The sequence below is a fragment of the Spinacia oleracea genome, chromosome 5 (genome assembly GCF_020520425.1).
Source record: "Spinacia oleracea cultivar Varoflay chromosome 5, BTI_SOV_V1, whole genome shotgun sequence".
Classification (NCBI taxonomy): domain Eukaryota; kingdom Viridiplantae; phylum Streptophyta; class Magnoliopsida; order Caryophyllales; family Amaranthaceae; genus Spinacia; species Spinacia oleracea.
In genome coordinates this window covers 30,803,263-30,825,327 of record NC_079491.1, presented here as the reverse complement: position 1 = coordinate 30,825,327, position 22,065 = coordinate 30,803,263, and the positions used below count along the sequence as shown (strand labels likewise).

At 36.5% G+C, this 22,065-nt stretch overlaps 2 protein-coding genes across 3 annotated transcripts; one reads left to right on the top strand and one right to left on the bottom strand.

Annotated features, from left to right (window-relative positions):
* Nucleotides 1-3,753: 3,753 nt before the first annotated feature.
* On the top strand, nucleotides 3,754-7,184 carry LOC110800811 (putative axial regulator YABBY 2). Of its 2 annotated transcripts, none has more exons than XM_022006136.2 (6): nucleotides 3,754-4,044; nucleotides 5,413-5,538; nucleotides 5,664-5,793; nucleotides 6,429-6,477; nucleotides 6,577-6,652; nucleotides 6,869-7,184. In XM_022006136.2, the coding sequence occupies exons 1-6, from the start codon at nucleotides 3,979-3,981 to the stop codon at nucleotides 6,989-6,991; spliced, it is 570 nt and encodes a 189-aa protein (XP_021861828.1). In that variant the 5' UTR covers nucleotides 3,754-3,978; the 3' UTR covers nucleotides 6,992-7,184. The 2 variants fall into 2 exon arrangements, with proteins under 2 accessions (XP_021861828.1, XP_021861827.1); XM_022006135.2 differs by having other exon boundaries at nucleotides 3,772-4,044; nucleotides 5,652-5,793.
* Nucleotides 7,185-21,501: 14,317 nt separating this feature from the next.
* LOC110800817 (uncharacterized) lies at nucleotides 21,502-21,852 on the bottom strand. Its single transcript, XM_022006138.1, has one exon. It carries the CDS (start codon nucleotides 21,850-21,852, stop codon nucleotides 21,502-21,504), a length of 351 nt encoding a protein of 116 aa, XP_021861830.1.
* Nucleotides 21,853-22,065: the final 213 nt, after the last annotated feature.

The following is a 22,065-nucleotide window of genomic DNA, read 5'->3' as shown; positions in this document are numbered from 1 at the left end:
GATTGGTCCAAAAAATTTCATTTGGGTCCCCCAGCCCATGTGACAGAAATTGTAACTCCTTTTATTGTTTACTTTAATAAATATCTACTTTTTCCCCAATTAATTTAATACTTTCTCTCTCTTTACTTTATTCTTTTTCTTACACACAATCATTATTCTTACACCCAATCATTACCCATATCCCAATAACAACCCAAGATTCAGTTTTCTTAAAATACCCCCAACATTCCTTATGGGTACAACAAAAAGGAATGGAGGGAGTAATTAATAATTAATAACTAAATAATTAATACTCCCTCCGTCTCTTTTTGTTCTTTACATTTATTATTTTTTCACGCGTTTTAGCGACTAATTAATTTGCATCGAGATTCCTCATTTTTTTTATTTAAACAAGATAAATTACGTTTATTTATAATGTTTTCACTTTTATCAAAAATCTGATATTGGAAAATGAGAAAAATTTAATGTCCCAATGAAAAAGTGTGAGAGATTAAATGACCAATGAATTTAATTGGTTAAAATAATAATTGGACACAAATTTTGATAGAATAGTAAGTCATTTATGTGATAATATAATATAAAATGAAATGTAAATAACATTTTGAAATACCCAAAAAGGAAAACGTAAAGAACAAAAAGAGACGGAGGGATTAATAACTAAAAAATTAAATCCATATATAATTACTAAAAAATACTCCGTAATAAATATTTATAAATAGTAAAATATATTAATAATAATAATAAAATAATAGTAAATAGTTAGTTGTATATAATAATAGTAAGTAGTAATATAAATAATAAATAAAACTTCGTATAATAATAATGAATAATAAATAATATAAATAATAATAAATAATAAATAATATAAATAAATAAATAATAATAATAACGGGTACAGTTTTATTGCTTTTGCCTTCTCAACTTTTGGAGAACTGGGGAGTGGTGCCCTCGAGTTTATGTCTAGGGTCACACGGGCTACTCAAAGTAACGGGGCCAATGCTAACATTCGATATTTTCTTTTTCATCGGTTGTGTTTTGCCTTGAATAAGAGTGTCTGGATTCAATTAGTTGTTAGGCTCCCATCCAACTTTGTGTAAATGTTTTTATAATAATAATAATAATAATAATAATAATAATAATAACAATAATAATAATAAAATAATAATATTAATAAATAATAATAATAATAATATTAATAATAATAATAATAATATTAATAATAATAATAATAATAATAATAATAAACTGAACTGATAGAACTGAACTGAATGCTCCTAAACTGAATTGAACTACGAAATAAGTCCTAAAACTGCAGTTAATCAAAAAAGAACAAGGCTTTAGGCCATGTTTAGTTTACGTTATTTTAGAACCTTATTACTTATTTCAGATCATATTAGATCAGGAACAATAAGTTCAGATCAGATTAGGAGAAAGAAGGTGAACAAAATGAGATCTTACAGTTATTCTTTTTCAAGACTTTAAAAGTTATCTCTTGTTGAAACAAAATATAATGCACTCCAATCTCACTAACAGTTATTTTAAATCTTACTCATACAATTAGTTCGCTAATAATTAAAAGTAAGGGTGTGTCATTTTCATTGGATGAAACCTAAATTTATCTGAATTTATTGAAACTAATCCATACTAATATATATATTAAAAGGTTTTGATAACAAATTATATGTGCAACGTCGAGCCCTGGCCCCTCTCACAAGAAGTATGACATGTCATCAACTTTGCAAGAAATATGCGAAATATATGCGACAAATATTTCGCATAGTAAGTCTCCAACATATATGAGACCAACAAGATTTAAGGTAAAAGTCTTACCATCTTAGCCAACTATTTGTTATTATTTTTACTCCACGTAAATATATAACTTGTAATAATGAATGTTTATTACGAAGTAATATGTACTAACTCTTACAATTATTTCATACGTTCACAAAATGTTAATGAGCAAAACATTTTAATTTGACACAAAATAATTTTTAAGTAAAGAAAATTGTTAAAGATAATAATTATTCATGCTACAATCAAATTATATTATTCAAAGTAGAAATCGGAGCATCGCCCGGGCTACACACTACTTAAACTTGATAAAACTTGTCGGACCTATCCAGGTTTTACTACAATTAGAGAATAAACTTATATAACTTGATTAAAACCTATTAATTTTGTAAACATGACTACAACTTATCTGAACTTATTAGACTTGAATTTTTCTTTTTAAAAATGAACGCAACACACCCTATTTAAGTGGCCATGTTAATCAAATTCTGAGGAAGAGCTAGCTCTAATTGGTGCGATCGTGCGATAAGTAGACTTGAAGTGAGCTACATCCATAGGCATATAACCAAGTATATAGGGCAAGTGTGGATGAAGACGACGTTACATTTCTATTTGCCCTGAAAATGAACTTTCATCAAATATTGAATTGCTCCGTCATCCAAAGTTAATGTTTTACATTGATTAAGATTTTTTTAAAAATTAAACTAAATTTCATCAAATAAAATATGGAGTAGCTCATTATTTAGTCGATTAATTAATTACGGAGTAGTAAACTAAATACAAACAGAGTGATCAGTTTAGAGTTTTAGGGTCAATTATATTTCAAATAAACTAAAATAAATGGGAGGAACATTATTGAAAATCTTTCCCTTATTGTGCGAGTATTTGTATAGAGCTTATGCATGATATAACCGGACTTGTTTTTTCCCCTCATTTAATTTTCAAACGAACACATATATCCATTTGTACACTCCTCTTTCAATTATTGAACATTTTGCTTACTTTTCAAAATATAAAATAAATTAAATAACATAAAAGGAAATTGCAGAAAATATATTAAGCGTTAGCATAAAACAAAAATATTGAGGGGTCAAGGTACGTATGTCAGATCTGTCTAGCTACCGTAAATTCTTAGCATAAATGATAAATGTGATATACATATACTTACCTTATTTAGTATTTAATTTGTACCAATGTTGTGACCGAAAAATGTAAATTTTTTTATGACTATAAGATACTTTCTTCGTTCTTACGGAGTATTTACCTAACATGATTGGATTTTCGATATTATTCACAAATACTCATTTGACTTCTTTTTGTGATTTATACTTAAGAAAAAATATAGTCATGTGTGGTCTTATTAGATTCGTCTCAATAAATATTTTTTAAATATCAACTTTTTATACTTTTTTTTTCTTATCCGTAATTGAAAATATTAATGGTTGAAATCGTGCATTGACAAACGTGTCTAAATAATCGTGTCATTTAAAAGAGAATATAGGAAGTATTTAGATGAAAATTTCTATAAGAAACCAATTATATTGAAAATTATGATGAATTGAAATTCTTTGTTCTAATAAAACTAATTAAAGCACATTGCATGTTTTTTTGTTTTTATGTACGGAGTATGTGATTAAATCAAATTATTAACAGTAATTTTATTTATTCGATAATAACCCTATAATCGAAGTAAAACCATCTCTATTTCCTTTACTCCACTTTTCATCTTCAGATTAGAACATGTACCATGTCACATGGTACGTGTCTAAACAAAGGTCGGACATTTCTTTAATTTTTCAACATTATGCACATCCAACCGTTGTTTTGAGAAGTGAAGATGATTGGGGGTTTGAGGAAACTAAATTATAATTAGTGTTCTTACTTGGCTATCTATTAAATTCCCTTATCTGAACAATAAGCTCAATCGTACGACTCCCTTCCACTTTGTTTGATCCTTTCCCAACCGACCATAGTCTTTATGGACTATAGTGTGTTAGAGCTAATTACTACAGAGTACTCATTTTCATTACATTATCTCTCTTTCTTCCTCTTTCTCTTTCTTCTTTTCTCTCTCTATTTTCCCCCTTTCTCTCTCTAAGATTGATCAAATAAATTGAACAAGTAAAGAAATTTGTATTTTTGTTGTCTATTTAAACTGAACAAAAATAAAATCAGAGATAGATATCAATGGAGTTCAGTACTTCAGAGCGCGTCTGCTATGTTCACTGCACCTTCTGCAACACCATTTTAGCGGTATTCCATCTCATTTTACCTGCACTTTTAACTTATTCTTCTAATTCCAATAAACTACACCAACTTCTAAATTATTTCTCTTTTTATGAGATCAAAACCCTTGAATTTGTTTTTTAAAAAACCTCTTGAATCTTTGTCTTATTTCATGGGAATTGATTACTTGATTAGCACAATTAATTTTATCATTTCTGAAGTATTAGGTTTAGATTTATTTTACCTCTTGCGAGAAGGGGATCCTACTATATTCTATCTTCAATTCTTATAAAGGATGATACTCCGTACTTGGTATTAGGTTTAGATAAATAAATATGTTTATAGTTTTTTATTAAATTATTTTATACTCGATCAGTATAGATTAGGGTTCATCTTCAATTTCCCTCTCTTTTTTCTGGTTAATTAAATTAAACTTTATTGGGTGGAATTTAAATTGGAGGGTGTTGGAATGATAATCATATGTCAGTGACTTATGATTCATCATCATTCATCTGTACCAGTTTTGCATTTCAACAGTCCTTTATTTTTCTGTACAAATTGAAAATGTCTTTTTATTTTTATTTGTTTTATTTTACTTCCTTAGCTAGGGTTAATATTTGTCTTTCTTTTGTACTAGGAGTATAATATATCTTCAAATATATATATGACCTCTCTTTTCTCCGATGGATTCATGACGATTCTCTCTTTTTGATAAAAAATGAGTCATATCGTTTTCGGTTTACTTTACTTTTTCATGACTTTATGAGGGGAGATGTCAGGGATTGGGAACCCAGGAATGGCAGCAAAAATGGATACAGAATTGTTATTTAGGGTTGTCTTTTTTCATATTGTTCTGCATATAACTTTATACCAAGCATATACTAGTACAGTACAATACTGAATACTTCCTCCCTCTCATTTGAATCCTTTCGTTGTTGTTAACTATGGAAATATTCCATTATGAATCCCGTTGTTATTATGTTTAAGTGCTAATTAATTAATTAGATTAATCTTGTAAAAGCACCAGTAATGATTTAATTAACTTTCGAGAAACCTAATAGTTATTTTCAAAATAAAATGCATTAAAAGATGTGGGATGTGTGACAGTATTTTGTTTTAAATGTAGGGCTTAAATCAATTACAAAGTATAAAACAACAATTCGGTCTTTAGATCAAATATAAAAGATTTAACTGATCTAAATGTGAATACAATAAGTCTCGTGTTCAAATTCTCTACTTATATGATCATAAATAATTGGGTTGATATAAGTACGTCTCTTATAGATCGACAAGACAAAGCAGAAAAAACATGACAACTAAATCTGGACGGAACGCAGGTTATGTATATAGTCCGTACAGATGGAGGTTTTTCTGATAAAATGTATGATATGGTAGGTGAGTGTGCCTTGCTGCAGCATATACAACTTGGTAACAGTAAGATGTGGTCATTGTGCCAACCTTCTTTCTGTTAACATAGGAGTTTCCCCTCCATCTGTTCCTAATCAAGAAAATAGTTTCCAGGTAAAACCTACTCTTTAAACTTTAATTAATTTTTAGGCCAGGATTAATATAAGGCTTTCATTAATTAATATTGATCTTCAATTTATTCATTATAATAAATAATAAATATATAGTTGATGAGGCAGCACTATAGTAATTACCAAGATGTGAGCAAGGATAGTAGTACTATGACAGGAGGCTCATCATCGTCAACTATTACTACAATGACTTCTGATCAGCATGATGATCAACAATCTCGACTCTCGCCCATTCGTCGTAAGTTGTTCAATTTTGAAAAATATTAATTTTATCACAAGGAGTAGCTACTATGATATAGTATATTGCAATTTTGTCTAGGTTAATTAGCACATTAATTTCTTAGTTAAAAGACTGGTCAGCAAAAAATAAGTTATTCATTTAATTCTCACTTTGTTTAGTCCAATCATGTCAAAGTAATATAACTGAATTAAAGATTGGTTAAAGCAGAGCGAATATGATATGCTACAGAGGAATAGACGATGAGGGGCTCGTTTTTTCGGATATCAGATATGTGTAGCAACACATATCAGCTAAAAGACAAAAAAAAAAGGAAGTACCATCCATGTTAAAAAAGTACCATAAAAACGTACTCCGTACCATTTAATTTCATTTTTGTCTTTTTTCCTATTTTGTCTTTTGCTATGATATGCATTTGCAAGCACATATCAGATATCCGAAAATACTTGCTCCGATGATGAGGCCGGTAGGAGCCTTAGATGTTGTTACCTAAGCTTTAGTTAGTCAAACAAATTACCAATATTAATTATGGGTCACGTCGATTAGCTAGTAGTGTGATTTGTATAATAGAATTATATATGTTACTCTACATTTTAAAGTTTGGTAATATTTTTGTATAACTGGTATACATGCAGCCCCAGAAAAGAGACAACGCGTTCCTTCGGCTTATAACAAATTTATAAAGTAAGGAATCACGTACGTACTACATAATTAATTAGTTTCCTTTGAAATTAAAAGTTGTTGCAAATTAATTAATTCCTTAATTTTGTTATCTGGTTCAAGAGAGGAAATCCAAAGGATAAAAGCTAGCAATCCTGAAATTAGCCATAGAGAGGCCTTCAGTGCAGCTGCTAAGAATGTGAGTCCTTTTTAACCTTACTACACTGCTCTTTTCACTTTTTATTTCTAATTTCTATCTATCACAATTCACAAGTCATCGATCTACTACAAATTTAAATAGCCGATTTTACCTATTATACACTCGCACGTGTCACGTGTGTGCCTAATCTATTCAAGTTACCCTATAGTAATATATACTACGAGTAGTAAAAAATAATGTTGGGTGGTTTGACAGTGGGCACATTTTCCCCATATTCACTTTGGCTTAAATCTGGATTTGGATGGGCAAAGGCAAGCAAGATTGGACCAGGCAGTTGCTGGGATCGAAGGGACAAACAAGTCTCATGGATTCTACTAAATCCATAGTTACTCTTTCTACTTTTTGTCACTGCATAATTATTAGTTAGCTAAGTTAATCAACCTATGCTAACTTTGTTCACTATATATATATTACATATATACACAGTAATTCAAATTACTATATTGTACTATATATGTACGTACTTTATTATTATGAGTTATATGCATTACTAATGTATTGTGACGGTAAACTCTCATCTTTTAATTTAATGTTCCTTGCTTGCAATTGCATAAAAAAAATAAGTTGATCAAGTGGAAATTTATATTTATATATTTGAGTTTTTATTTTATCTAATCTTTATGGTTAGTTGTTGACCCCTTTTAGTTTGTGCTTTATTTCCATCCTCCTTCATTTGTATTTTAGTTGGAATAATCACATTACTAGTTCGAATCTAACTATCTAACCTGACTATAAACTCTAAGTGGAGGGAGTGTAATTGTGTAAATGGTTTATCAAAATCAAGGAGCCATTCATGCCATGCACAAAGGCCACCCTTTGCATTCCTGCTCACTTAATTAAGATTGTCTTCAAACTTACTACTAACCCTAATTTATACGATAACCAATTTGTATAAATTTATTATTTCTTATCTAGCTTTGTTCACTTTACCTTATCTTTATTACTTATTTTTCTTAAATTCAGACCAGACCAAACAAGAAAAAAAAAACAAAAAACATTCAAAACAGACCAGAGCAGATTAGAAAATTAAGATCAAATCGAAAAAAATCAGACTAGATCAGAAACTAAAAAAGTCAAATCAGACCGAGTGAAGAGAACAAAGCCTTCTTATGAGACTTGTTATTCTGCGATCTCATGCGGGCAACAAGTTAAGGAATGTGAAAGAGAGAGAGAATCCAGTAATGGAAAACAGTAAATTAGTTGAGGAGAGAGAAGAAATATGAATGACTGAATGGATGATGGGATATGGACATTGATAGTTACAGATGCTGTACTCAGTAGTCACTATCAGCTAAACAGTGGACCCACCAATGACCAGCCCCCCCCCCCCACTAATTTAGCCACCATATAATCGTCGACAACCACCAGCAAAATTTCATGGGGAATTATTTCACACATCCAAACAAACCCCAAACTAATTCACTCATAAAATTTATATATATCCTGTATCAGTATAACTGTATAGTAGTAGTAGTACCACTGTACCACTGTACTTTACCGACTTATCGACCGTCCTAACATTTGTTTGCTGCTGCATGCCCCTGTTTGCTTTTTTTCAACATTTACGGAGTTATTAGTAATGTCATATTCCATCACTACCCCGGTTCGGGTTAACCGGCAAAACTCAAAAGTCGAATGAGTACTCCATGCAAGTGGGAGGGGAGGATAAGGGAGTCTTAACTCCGGTGCCAGGATTCTCCACTTAAGGGTTAAGATTTTTTCACAAATGTATAATAAAATTGAACATCATAATCCAAAATCTAACTTACAAGTAATAATTCGGTGGTACATCAGTGTATGTGTTCTATTACAATGACACTAAAAAATAATACAATTGAACTCAACGAGTTTCATTTTCTTGTATAAGACTCTGTTTGGTTTGGTTTAAAATATTTTCATTGTAAAATGATTTTCATTGGAAAACATTTTCGAAGGAAAACGCAATTCCAAACTAGTTTTCTTTTGTTTGGCTCTTTAAAGAAAATGAGAAAAAATTGTGAAGATTGAGGGGAAGAAAGGAAAAGGAGGTAAGGAGGAAAGGAGGAAAGGAGGAAAACTGGTTTCCCTCCCTTTCAAATAGAAAAGGTTTTTCAACCTTCCTTGAGAATTATATTGCATCAAAGAGTTTGATTCTTGAGAGTTATGGAAAATTAGTTTTCATCCCTTGTTCAACCAAACGACGTAAAATTATTGAAAAGGGGAAATATTTTCCATAAAAATGTTTTACACCCTACCAAACAGAGCCTAAGAGTTTCATTTTGAGGTGAGATTCACTTTGTGATTTTTGATGTTCATTTTGAGATGGTTCAATTGGGGAAGAACAAGCGGATGATTTGTTGTGACTTTTACACACAATCATTCAAAAATATTCTAAACCCTTCATCTCATGTCAACCTATTCATAATCAAAATTTTCAATTTTAATGTAAAAGAAAAAATAAGAGGAAAGGAAAAAAATATGTACGAAAGAAGAACTACAACAACTATATTTCTGCTTTGTTTTTTTTGTTTTTTTTACGGGAAATGCATGTTGTATTAAGTATCCAAAGGGAACTTGTCCGCAAGGACAAAGGGTTCAACTATAGGAGGGCACTCCTCCATCCACACTCTCACTTCTTGAAAAGAGAGGGACAGTTGTGTTATGGAGTGTGCAACCATGTTACAGTTTATGCGAATAAAACCAAACCTACATAATTGGAAATTACTAGCTAAAACAAGAAATATCATGCGCCAGTACTTGGAGTCTTGTTCTTTCTTTATGCGATCCCTACAGCATTTCAACCAAACCAAGACAATCAACTACAACTTCCACGTTTCTGAGCCTTGCCTGTATGCGTAGTTCAAGCAAAAAAGCATTGCCTCGGCTTCACTCACCGTACAATTTCTTACATAAGAGACACCTGCACACATCATTTCATCCCCGACATGATCACGCACATCCATCCCTAGTTCTACCCTCCCTTCCGTTGACACAGATACATCTGTGTTCAGCTTGTACCAGCCAAAAATAGGTGCAGTCCATTTTGGGGGAACACTATCTTCAAATTGGCTAGGGGTGTTGTCACACTTGGTGGCTGCCTCACACTCCCCCCATCAGGTTCAGAACTTTGCGGCATGCTAGCATTGGGTCAGTTCTCTTCTTCTCATGAACCCAAAGGTTGTGCATGTTCCACACTTGCCAAATTAATACCATTACCAGCTCTAAGCTCTTCTTAAGCTTGCATCTCTCAATCATTATAGCGCACCAATCCATCATTGTCATCCTTTGGTTTTCCTCCACTGGCTCCACATCCCCTCTGAGCGGTGAGATGCGCCACAGTAGATGGCTTTCTCCACACATAACATCCATATGAGTGATAGATTCTTTTGCCTCTCCACGGCAAGGGCATATTTTATTCACTTCTATATCACGGTTGCTAGAACCTCCGTTGTGGGAAGGCATGCCCTCGCTGCACGCCATACTGTGTGCTTCACCTTCTGGGGAACTTCTTCTCTCCAAATTTTTCCCCAGAGCTGACGTGATTGTTCATCATTGGAAGGTCTAATACTCCCACTTTTCCTTTGGTGCTCAACATGGTATGCACTTCGGGCACTAAACTCGCCATTTTTTATGTATTTACATTGCAGAAATTCCTCATATTCATTCTCCCCTATTCGTATAGTTTTTATCGCTTCAATTTCTTCTTCTGTAAGCAGAGATTGTAATTCATTCAGTCTCCAACCATTACCAGCGTTATTCCTCCATTCTCGAACCACCATGTACTTATGTTCTTCTATGTGTAGTGGGGTAATCAACTTACTCCCTGGCAGACATGGGATCCAGTTGTCTCCCCAAAATTTCAATTTCCTTCCATTCCCCACTACCCACCTCACACCTTTAGCCAGTTCTGTTAGGTTATGATACATATGACAATTCATAAATCATGCGGAAAAAACCATAAACCCAGGAAAACATATTATTTACACGTACATAATCATTTAGCATAGATTAGATGCATACTCTTTGTTGCGTGCCTTCCCTAGCTGCGCCCGAACCGAACAAGAACAAGTCTTTAGGACTCCAAGTGTCGTCCCTCCGTAGATAGTCCACAGCACGTCCGGATCCGCCTTAAGATTGACCAACTAGAATCGCCCTTAAGGTACTATTATTTTCGGCACTTTATAGGCAAATGTGTGACTGAATTTTTCTCTCAAAACTCACTTTGAATACTTTGAAACTTGTGTTATAAATTGTGAGCCCTAGCCTCATATTTATAGCGGTATGGAAAGGGAATCGAAATCCTATTCAGATACAAATTAATTAAACCTAGAATCCTACAAGAACTCTAATTTAATTAATTTATCAAATAGAATTAGGAATTTAATCATTAACCGAACTCTGCATGTTTTAGGAAACGTGCACGAACACAAACACTTGCACACACACGCACGGCAGCCACGATGGGCCCCATGCGTGCGCGCGAGCAGCAGCCCACTCAGCGCCCGCGCGCGCTGCGCGCTGCGCGTGCTGTGCGCGCTGCGCGCTGCGCGTGCTGTGCGCGCTGTGCGCGCTGCGCGCTGCGCGCAGCCTGCTGGGCCTGGCCTTGCGTTGGGCCTGGCGTTGCTGTTTGTGCGGCGCGCTTGGCTTGCTGGGCGATGGCCTGGCTTCGTGCTGGGCCTCGTCCGGCAGGCCTCGTCCGATGCTTATTCGTACGATGCGCTTCCGATTAAATTTTCCGATTCCGGAATTCATTTCCGATACGAACAATATTTAATATTTCCGATTCCGGAATTAATTTCCGTTTCGAACAAATATTTAATATTTCCGTTTCCGGAATTATTTTCCGATTCCGGTAATATTTCCGATTCTGACAATATTTCCGTTTCCGGCAATATTTCCGATTCTGGCAATATTTCCATTTCCGATAATATTTTCCGACACGTACCATGTTTCCGTTTCCGGGAACATCTACGACTTGGATAATATTTATATTTCCGATACGATCCATATTTCCGTTTCCGGCAATATCATCGTTTCCGGAGTATTCATTCCTTGCCTGTGACGATCTTAGCTCCCACTGAAACCAAGATCCGTCGGTTCCGAATATTCATAGATGGAGTATTTAATGCTATTAAATACTTGATCCGTTTACGTACTATTTGTGTGACCCTACGGGTTCAGTCAAGAGTAAGCTGTGGATTAATATCATTAATTCCACTTGAACTGAAGCGGCCTCTAGCTAGGCATTCAGCTCACTTGATCTCACTGAATTATTAACTTGTTAATTAATACTGAACCGCATTTATTAGACTTATCATAGAATGCATACTTGGACCAAGGGCATTATTTCCTTCAGTCTCCCACTTGTCCTTAGGGACAAGTGTGCATTTCCTAATTCCTTTGTCGCTCGATGCTTGCTCTTGAACATAAGGTAAGAGTTGTCATCCTTATTATGTCCAGAGGTGTTCCTCGGTTTCAGAGTTCAACTGATCAAATAAACAGATAATCATAGCCTATGATTCATCCGAGCACGGCCATGCATTTCACAGTTTCTAGCTCTCCGAGTGGCCTTGTACAACTTTTAAGCATCTCATCCCGATTTATGGGAGGACAATCCCAATCTTGCGATCTTGAGATTAGACTTCGTTTGATAGGTGATTACCTGAGCGTTGCCTTTATAGCCTCCTTTTACGGTGCGACGGTTGGTCAACGTCAAAGCAACCAGTTCTCAAACAAGTAATCTTCAAATCACTCAGGTATTGAGGATTTAGTGTCTAATAATTTAATGAAATTTACTTATGACAGACTTTCATCTCTTACAGTAAAGTTTCATAGGTCTCGTCCGATACTAGTCTTCCCAAAGTAAGTATCTATGCAAATGATTATGACATTGCCATGTCCACATAGTTCAAGAAACAGAACTACTAGTCATCTCGCATTCTAATCGTCTAACGTTTTCTATGCGTCCAATTTTATAGAAAACTCCGATTAGGGACCATTTTCAACCTTTGACATTCAAGTTCACTTGATAGACATTTCTTAGTCACAGGACTGGTCCTGACAGTCTATCTTGAATATATCGTCAAATTGAAGGGACTCATCATTTAATAAACCACAAATTAAATGGATAAATGAATTATTTTCATTTATTGTGAATGATTAACCAATAATGTTTTACAAAGATTTAAACTCTAAAACTTTAAAACATTAAACAGAGACATCAAAGCCATTCTCCAATATGCTTGATTCCCACAGCTGCAGTGTGCGAGTTGTGCTTCGCCTGCGGCAGAGGTTTAGTTAATGGATCTGATATGTTGTCATCAGTTCCAATTTTGCTTATCTCGACTTCTTTTCTTTCAACGAACTCTCGTAGAAGGTGAAATCTACGAAGTACATGCTTGACTCTCTGGTGGTGTCTAGGCTCTTTTGCCTGTGCAATAGCTCCGTTATTATCACAATACAGGGCTATTGGTCCTTTAATGGAGGGGACTACACCAAGTTCTCCTATGAACTTCCTTAGCCATATAGCTTCCTTTGCTGCTTCATGTGCAGCAATGTACTCCGCTTCAGTTGTAGAATCCGCAATGGTGCTTTGCTTAGCACTTTTCCAGCTTACTGCTCCTCCGTTGAGGCAGAAGACAAACCCAGACTGTGATCTGAAATCATCTTTGTCGGTTTGGAAACTTGCGTCCGTATAGCCTTTAACAATTAATTCATCATCTCCACCATAGACCAGGAAGTCATCTTTGCGCCTTTTCAGGTACTTCAGAATATTCTTGGCAGCAGTCCAATGCGCCTCTCCTGGGTCTGACTGGTATCTGCTCGTAGCACTGAGTGCGTACGCAACATCCGGGCGTGTACATATCATAGCATACATTATTGAACCAATCAATGATGCATATGGAATCCCATTCATTCGTCTACGCTCATCAAGTGTTTTTGGGCACTGAGTCTTGCTTAGAGTCATTCCATGAGACATGGGTAGGTAGCCTCGCTTGGAGTCCGCCATCTTGAACCTATCAAGCACCTTATTGATATAAGTGCTTTGACTAAGTCCAATCATCTTTTTAGATCTATCTCTGTAAATCTTGATGCCCAATATGTACTGTGCTTCTCCTAGATCCTTCATCGAAAAACATTTCCCAAGCCAAATCTTGACAGAGTTCAACATAGGAATGTCATTTCCGATAAGCAATATGTCGTCGACATATAATACTAGGAAAGCAATTTTGCTCCCACTGACCTTCTTGTATACACAAGATTCGTCCGCGTTCTTGATGAAACCAAAGTCACTGACTGCTTCATCAAAACGTATATTCCAGCTCCTGGATGCCTGCTTCAATCCGTAGATTGACTTCTTTAGCTTGCATACCTTTTTAGCATTCTTTGGATCCTCAAAACCTTCAGGCTGTGTCATAAACACAGTTTCTGTTAAAACGCCGTTTAAGAAAGCAGTTTTGACATCCATCTGCCATATTTCGTAATCGTAATATGCAGCGATTGCTAACATTATTCGAATAGACTTTAGCATTGCAACTGGTGAAAAGGTTTCATCGTAATCCACACCGTGGATTTGCCTGTAACCTTTTGCAACCAATCTAGCTTTGAAAACTTCAAGTTTCCCATCCTTGTCCTTTTTCAGTTTGAAAACCCATTTGCTTCCAATGGCTTGGTAGCCATCTGGCAAATCGACCAAATCCCATACTTGGTTTTCAGACATGGAGTCTAATTCAGATTGCATGGCTTCTTGCCATTGCTTGGAGCTAGGGCTCGTCATAGCTTGCTTGTAAGTCGCAGGTTCATCACTTTCAAGTAATAGAACGTCATAGCTCTCGTTCGTCAAAATACCTAAGTACCTTTCCGGTTGAGATCTATATCTTTGCGATCTACGCGGGGTAACATTTCTAGATTGACCATGATTCTCACCAGATTCTTCTAAAGATCTCTGAGTTTCATCCTGAATGTCATCTTGAGCATTCTCTAGAGTTTGTTGTTCGACTCGAATTTCTTCGAGGTCTACTTTTCTCCCACTTGTCATTTTGGAAATGTGATCCTTCTCCAAAAAGACACCATCTCGAGCAACAAACACTTTGTTCTCAGATGTATTGTAGAAGTAATACCCCTTTGTTTCCTTTGGATAGCCCACAAGGATACATTTGTCAGATTTTGGATGAAGTTTGTCTGAAATTAATCGTTTGACGTATACTTCACATCCCCAAATCTTAAGAAAAGACACATTTGGAGGCTTTCCAAACCATAATTCGTATGGAGTCTTTTCGACAGCTTTAGACGTAGCTCTATTTATAGTGAGTGCAGCTGTATTTAGTGCATGTCCCCAAAATTCTAATGGAAGTTCGGCCTGACCCATCATTGACCTGACCATGTCTAGCAAGGTTCTGTTCCTCCGTTCTGACACACCGTTCCATTGTGGTGTTCCAGGAGGAGTCAATTCTGATAGAATTCCACATTCTTTCAGATGGTCATCAAATTCATAGCTCAGATATTCACCGCCTCTATCAGACCGCAGTGCCTTAATCTTCTTGCCTAATTGATTCTCTACTTCACTCTGAAATTCCTTGAATTTGTCAAAGGATTCAGACTTATGCTTCATTAGGTAGACATAACCATACCTACTGAAGTCATCAGTGAAAGTGATAAAGTAGCTGAAACCACCTCTAGCATTTGTACTCATTGGTCCACATACATCTGTATGGATTAAACCCAATAGTTCATTTGCTCTTTCTCCAACTTCAGAGAAAGGTTGCTTTGTCATTTTGCCAAGTAAACATGATTCGCATTTACCATAATCCTCTAAGTCAAATGGTTCTAGAATTCCTTCTCTTTGAAGTCTTTCTAAGCGTTTCAAGTTTATATGGCCTAATCGACAATGCCACAGATAGGTGAGATCTGAATCATCCTTTTTGGCCTTTTTGGTATTTATGTTATATACGTGTTTGTCGTGATCTAATAAATAAAGTCCATTGACTAATCTAGCAGATCCATAAAACATCTCTTTAAAATAAAACGAACAACTATTGTCTTTTATTATAAAGGAAAATCCCTTAGCATCTAAGCAAGAAACTGAAATGATGTTTTTAGTAAGACTTGGAACATGGAAACATTCTTCCAGTTCCAAAACTAGCCCGGAGGGCAACGACAAATAGTAAGTTCCTACAGCTAATGCAGCAATCCGTGCTCCATTTCCCACTCGTAGGTCGACTTCACCCTTGCTTAACTTTCTACTTCTTCTTAGTCCCTGTGGATTGGAACATAAGTGTGAGCCACAACCTGTATCTAATACCCAAGAAGTTGAATTAGCAAGTATACAGTCTATAACGAAAATACCTGAAGATGGAACGACTGTTCCTTTCTTCTGATCTTCCTTTAGCTTTGGACATTCTCTTTTGTAATGGCCTATTCCATCACAATAAAGACAGCTTGATGTGGACTTGTCCTGCTTTGATTTAGCATTGCCTTTGGACTTTCCACCTTTCTTGAATGGTCTCTTTCTAGCCTTGAGTAAATCTTTGGCTTCACAGTCCAGTACTATTTCAGCCTTTCTGACAAGGTGAATAAACTCTGCAACTGTTTCTTCTCTTGGTTCACTTAGGTATAGTTGCTTGAAGCGACCAAACCCACTGTGTAGTGAATTGAGCAAGACAGAGACTGCCATCCTTTCGCTTATTGGTGTTCCTAGTAGACTTAGGCGATCAAAATATGAACACATAAGATCCACATGGAACCTCAGTGGGACGCCTACCCTTTGTTTAGTGCGAAGGAGCTGAACATGTGTTTCTTGGACCTCCATCCTATAACACCTGTTGGGAGAACTAACCTTTAGACCAGACATTGATTCAATCAACTCATGGACGTTCAGGTCCCTGTCCTCCGTACTTCCACGACAGATATCCCTCAGATTCTTGATGAGCGTAAAAGGTTCATAGGCTACAAACCTTCTAGCCCAATCATCAGGGATATTGTTCAGCATGAGACTCATAACCTTTTTGAGATCCGCATCCCAGGCGTAAAATCTCTCAGGGGTCATGTCTCTGGCATAGTAGCTTGGCATGGGATGTGACAGTACATACTCAAGTCCATTGAGTTTGACTATTTCAACTAGCTTAGCTTCCCATTCAAGAAAATTTGTCAGGTTCAGCTTGACCATAAGCTCAGAACCCATGATGATGTTTTGATTGTTGTTTGCCATATTAAAAACTACAATTGAAAAGAATAAACAAATAAATAACCATTCACAGTTTCTCTTAATAAACTTAAATTCTAGCATACATGCATAATTCAATGTTTATTAAGCATTTTATTCAAATTATGTGTTCCGGCAGGTGTGAATAAAATGATTCCAAGATCCTAAAATCATTGAAGAACTAAGCACAGTTTGTCGACTTAATCCTAGAACATCTTAGGTAAGCAAAAGCCTTTTGCTAATAGTCTAGAAACTATTCTTGGTTGATAGGCACGTCTAAGAACTTATTAGGTAAACCTATCGAATTTGCCACGACATAAAAGGACTCCTTACTTATATCGTTGAGTTTCACCAAAACTAACATGTACTCACAATTATTTGTGTACCTTGCCCCTTTAGGACCAATAAGTAACACCTCGCTGAGCGAAAACTATCACTAGATTGATGTAAAGGATATCCAAGCAAGTGTATATTTTGGCATGGCACCTTTTAACTCAATTTTTAAGTTTGGAACTTAAGGCTCTTACTATGTTGGTTAGATTTTAAGTGAACTAAAATCCTTAATCATGCAACATAATCAAGCTTTTGATCTCATGCATTTTAAGACATATTTAAAGCAATAAATAACTTAAAACATGCATAAGATATTTGTGATCTAGTATGGCCCGACTTCATCTTGAAGCTTTGACTTCAAAGTCCGTCTTGAAAATCTCCGTGGGAGGCACCATTTTCTTCAAATAGGATAAGCTATAACTAATTACAACTATTTGATGGTTCGCAGACCATATTTGAATTGAAAAATAACTTTGGTACTTTAGACCAATTACATTCAAATTAATGGTACGCAGACCATATTTTCTATCCTATTTGGGCCATACTAGTCACTTCATAACCTGCAAAACAGTACATATACAATATATGCCATTCACCCATTCATTATCATGAATGGCCCACATAGCTGGTTAGTAAAACACATTATGCATCACGTAAACATTTGCAGCAATTAATCAAGGGCACCAATAATCTACCAATTATTCAGTCCTTATTAATTCTAATCAAGTTGTTTTAACCTTAAGGATTTGTAGACCTAATCAAGAGTTTATGACTAAAAAGCGCTCCCACTTAAACCAATAAATTCATATGCTTTACCAATTTTAAACATAAAAATGTATTTCTAGTCTAACCGGAAACATACAAATTTAATTAAAATTTAAAGCTCATATAAATTTATAATTGAATCCAAAAAGTTTAATTTAATTTCAGTCGCATTTAAATTAATTCATGATTTTAATTTTAGTAAAATAATTAGAATAAATAACATTTATTATAATTATAATATTCAAAATTAAAATCCAAGAAAATAATTTAAATTATTAATTTTAAATTAATTAAAATTACGTGAACTGAAATTTTCAAATTAAACATTCAAAACGATCTAATCGTAACGCAAACACCCTACGCGTAGCACGCCCATGGGCCGCACGCACACAGCCATCGCTGGCCATGCGCGCGCAGCCCATGCGCTCGTCGCATAGCTGCTGCATCCCTATCGCAAGCCTCCGCACGCATTGGTGCTCGCTGCGCGCGCCAGCGCTCATCGCACGCGGGCTATCGCTCGCAGTGCGCGCGCGACATCGCTCGCTGGGCGCGCGACATCGCTCGCTGGGCGCGCGAGCCATCGCTCGCTGGGCGCGCGACATCGCTCGCTGGGCGGGCGACATCGCTCGATGTGCGCGCGAGCAATGCTAGGCGCAGCGCTCGTGGCACGCGAGCTTGCGCTCGCTGCGCGCGAGGCTGCGCGCTCTTGTGCGAGGCAGCGCGCGTTGTGGCGCAGCTCGCTTGCTGCCCACACGCGACTGCCTTGGCTCGCCCTACGCCCATGCCCATTCGTCCATTGGTCGTGGCACACGACACAAGGCAGGGCTGCTGCCTTGTGCTCGTGCACTACGCCCTTGCTCATTGCATTCGTGCCGCATGGGCGACGAGCTCCCTTGCTCGTCGTCGCATGCCCGCATTATACAACACCCCTTAAGGGTAACACGAAGCGTCCATTGCTTCGTGCGTGCAAGTTATATGAACGAATCGCATAAAAATTTAAAATTTATATTTAAAATTAATGACAAATTAATAAATAATATTAATTTCATAATTTTAGGGCGAAAAATCGAAAATTTATTATCCAATTGATTTCCGATTGTTATGGATTCAAGTCTAGGTCATAAAAATTTAAAATTTATCATAAATTTACAATTTTTATGGTGGTTTTTAATCATAGGCTTCTAATTAAATTACAATTAATTATGAAAATCAAGTTAATTCTAAATTATTCTAATTTTCAACAAATTAATCATAATTACAAATTAGATTGCATAATTAACAAGACTAGGCATTCAAACTTGTTAAACATATGCAGTAGGTCAATCAAAAATTCAAGATTTATCAACAAGAATCGCAAATATTTAATTTAACATCTTAAATTTACGAAATTTTGCATTCGAAAAACTAAAACCTTCGAAAAGTCATAGTTAGGCTTCGAATTTGAGAATTCTGGGTTCGGCAGAAAAACACTATTTTTGTCAAAATTTTAGAATGCCTTTTACATGCGGAATTGACACAAAAATCACTCAATTCGGATGAGTAACGAAGAAACTGCCGAAAAACTGCGTACGTATAATTAAATAAACGCAATTTGCAATTAATTAACAATTACGAAAATTAATCACCCCTTTTAATTCTTGCAAATTTGTAATATTTAACCATGTTTATGCAATATAGATTATGAAAATAATAAGGGGCTCGTGATACCACTGTTAGGCTTTGATACATATGACAATTCATAAATCATGCGGAAAAAACCATAAACCCAGGAAAACATATTATTTACACATAATCATTTAGCATAGATTAGATGCATACTCTTTGTTGCGTGCCTTCCCTAGCTGCGCCCGAACCGAACAAGAACAAGTCTTTAGGACTCCAAGTGTCGTCCCTCCGTAGATAGTCCACAGCACGTCCGGATCCGCCTTAAGATTGACCAACTAGAATCGCCCTTAAGGTACTATTATTTTCGGCACTTTATAGGCAAATGTGTGACTGAATTTTTCTCTCAAAACTCACTTTGAATACTTTGAAACTTGTGTTATAAATTGTGAGCCCTAGCCTCATATTTATAGCGGTATGGAAAGGGAATCGAAATCCTATTCAGATACAAATTAATTAAACCTAGAATCCTACAAGAACTCTAATTTAATTAATTTATCAAATAGAATTAGGAATTTAATCATTAACCGAACTCTGCATGTTTTAGGAAACGTGCACGAACACAAACACTTGCACACACACGCACGGCAGCCACGATGGGCCCCATGCGTGCGCGCGAGCAGCAGCCCACTCAGCGCCCGCGCGCGCTGCGCGTGCTGTGCGCGCTGTGCGCGCTGCGCGCTGCGCGTGCTGTGCGCGCTGCGCGCTGCGCGCAGCCTGCTGGGCCTGGCCTTGCGTTGGGCCTGGCGTTGTTGTTTGTGCGGCGCGCTTGGCTTGCTGGGCGATGGCCTGGCTTCGTGCTGGGCCTCGTCCGGCAGGCCTCGTCCGATGCTTATTCGTACGATGCGCTTCCGATTAAATTTTCCGATTCCGGAATTCATTTCCGATACGAACAATATTTAATATTTCCGATTCCGGAATTAATTTCCGTTTCGAACAAATATTTAATATTTCCGTTTCCGGAATTATTTTCCGATTCCGGTAATATTTCCGATTCTGACAATATTTCCGTTTCCGGCAATATTTCCGATTCTGGCAATATTTCCATTTCCGATAATATTTTCCGACACGTACCATGTTTCCGTTTCCGGGAACATCTACGACTTGGATAATATTTATATTTCCGATACGATCCATATTTCCGTTTCCGGCAATATCATCGTTTCCGGAGTATTCATTCCTTGCCTGTGACGATCTTAGCTCCCACTGAAACCAAGATCCGTCGGTTCCGAATATTCATAGATGGAGTATTTAATGCTATTAAATACTTGATCCGTTTACGTACTATTTGTGTGACCCTACGGGTTCAGTCAAGAGTAAGCTGTGGATTAATATCATTAATTCCACTTGAACTGAAGCGGCCTCTAGCTAGGCATTCAGCTCACTTGATCTCACTGAATTATTAACTTGTTAATTAATACTGAACCGCATTTATTAGACTTATCATAGAATGCATACTTGGACCAAGGGCATTATTTCCTTCAAGTTCTTCCCTCGCTGACATTATAGATCTCCACGTATAGCTCGCGTTTGGGGGGGACTTTTGCTTCCCAAAAGTTGATTCTAGAGGGAAGTATTTTCCTTTCAGAACATTTGCTGCCAAGGAGTTAGGGTACTGAACAAGCCTCCAACATTGTTTTGCTAGCAGGGATGTGTTAAAGGCCCTCACATTCCTTAGGCTAACACCACCTGCTTCCTTCGACTGACATCGTTTGTCCCAAATGATTATCGCGCGCTAGTTTCCTCTCACTTCCTTGCTTTCCCCACCAGAAACTTCTACACATTGAGGCAATGTTGTCTAGAATGGAATCCAGGATTTTAAAACATTGCATTGCATAAGAGGGAATGACTTGTGCAATTGATTTCAGAAGGACTTCCCTTTCGCCCGCTATAGAAATCTCTCTTTCCACCCTTTAATCTTCTTCCATACTCGGTCCTCGATCATCTGGAAAACTATTTTCTTAGACCTACCCATATATGTGGGTAATCCAAGATATCTATCGTGTCCTTCCACGGCCGCAAATGTCAACCTCGATTGATGCATATTCTGCAAATTAGTGCTTACATCACGACTAAAAGAAACCTCCAATTTCTCCAAGTTTATCTTCTGACCCGAGGCAAGTTCATATGATTCAAGGATATCAAGAATATCTTCCGCTTCTATATCATTAGCTCTTGTGAATACCAAGCTATCGTCGACAAAGAATAAGTGAGAGAGGGGAGCAACATTCCTGCCCATTTTCACTTTGTGGATTTATTTTCGAGCTTCAGCGTCACGTAGGAGTGCAGTTAAGCTTTCTGCACAAATCAAGAAGAGAAAGGGTGAGATTGGGCCGCCTTGGCGGAGGCCCCTACTAGGTTTGAACCTTGCCGAAGGGAAGCCATTATAGAGAATGGAGTAAGAGACAGAGGCTAGGCAGTGCATGATTAATGTTACAAACCCCAACTCGAA

Excerpts from the sequence above, each read along its gene's own strand:
- LOC110800811 (XM_022006135.2), top strand. The coding sequence starts at position 3,979 with ATGGAGTTCAGTACTTCAGAGCGCGTCTGCTATGTTCACTGCACCTTC. Across the intron at positions 4,045-5,412 it reads TCTGCAACACCATTTTAGCG|GTGAGTGTGCCTTGCTGCAG; the intron begins GTATTCCATCTC and ends ATGATATGGTAG. Across the intron at positions 6,653-6,868 it reads TCAGTGCAGCTGCTAAGAAT|TGGGCACATTTTCCCCATAT; the intron begins GTGAGTCCTTTT and ends GTGGTTTGACAG.
- LOC110800817 (XM_022006138.1), bottom strand. The coding sequence starts at position 21,852 with ATGGGCAGGAATGTTGCTCCCCTCTCTCACTTATTCTTTGTCGACGAT.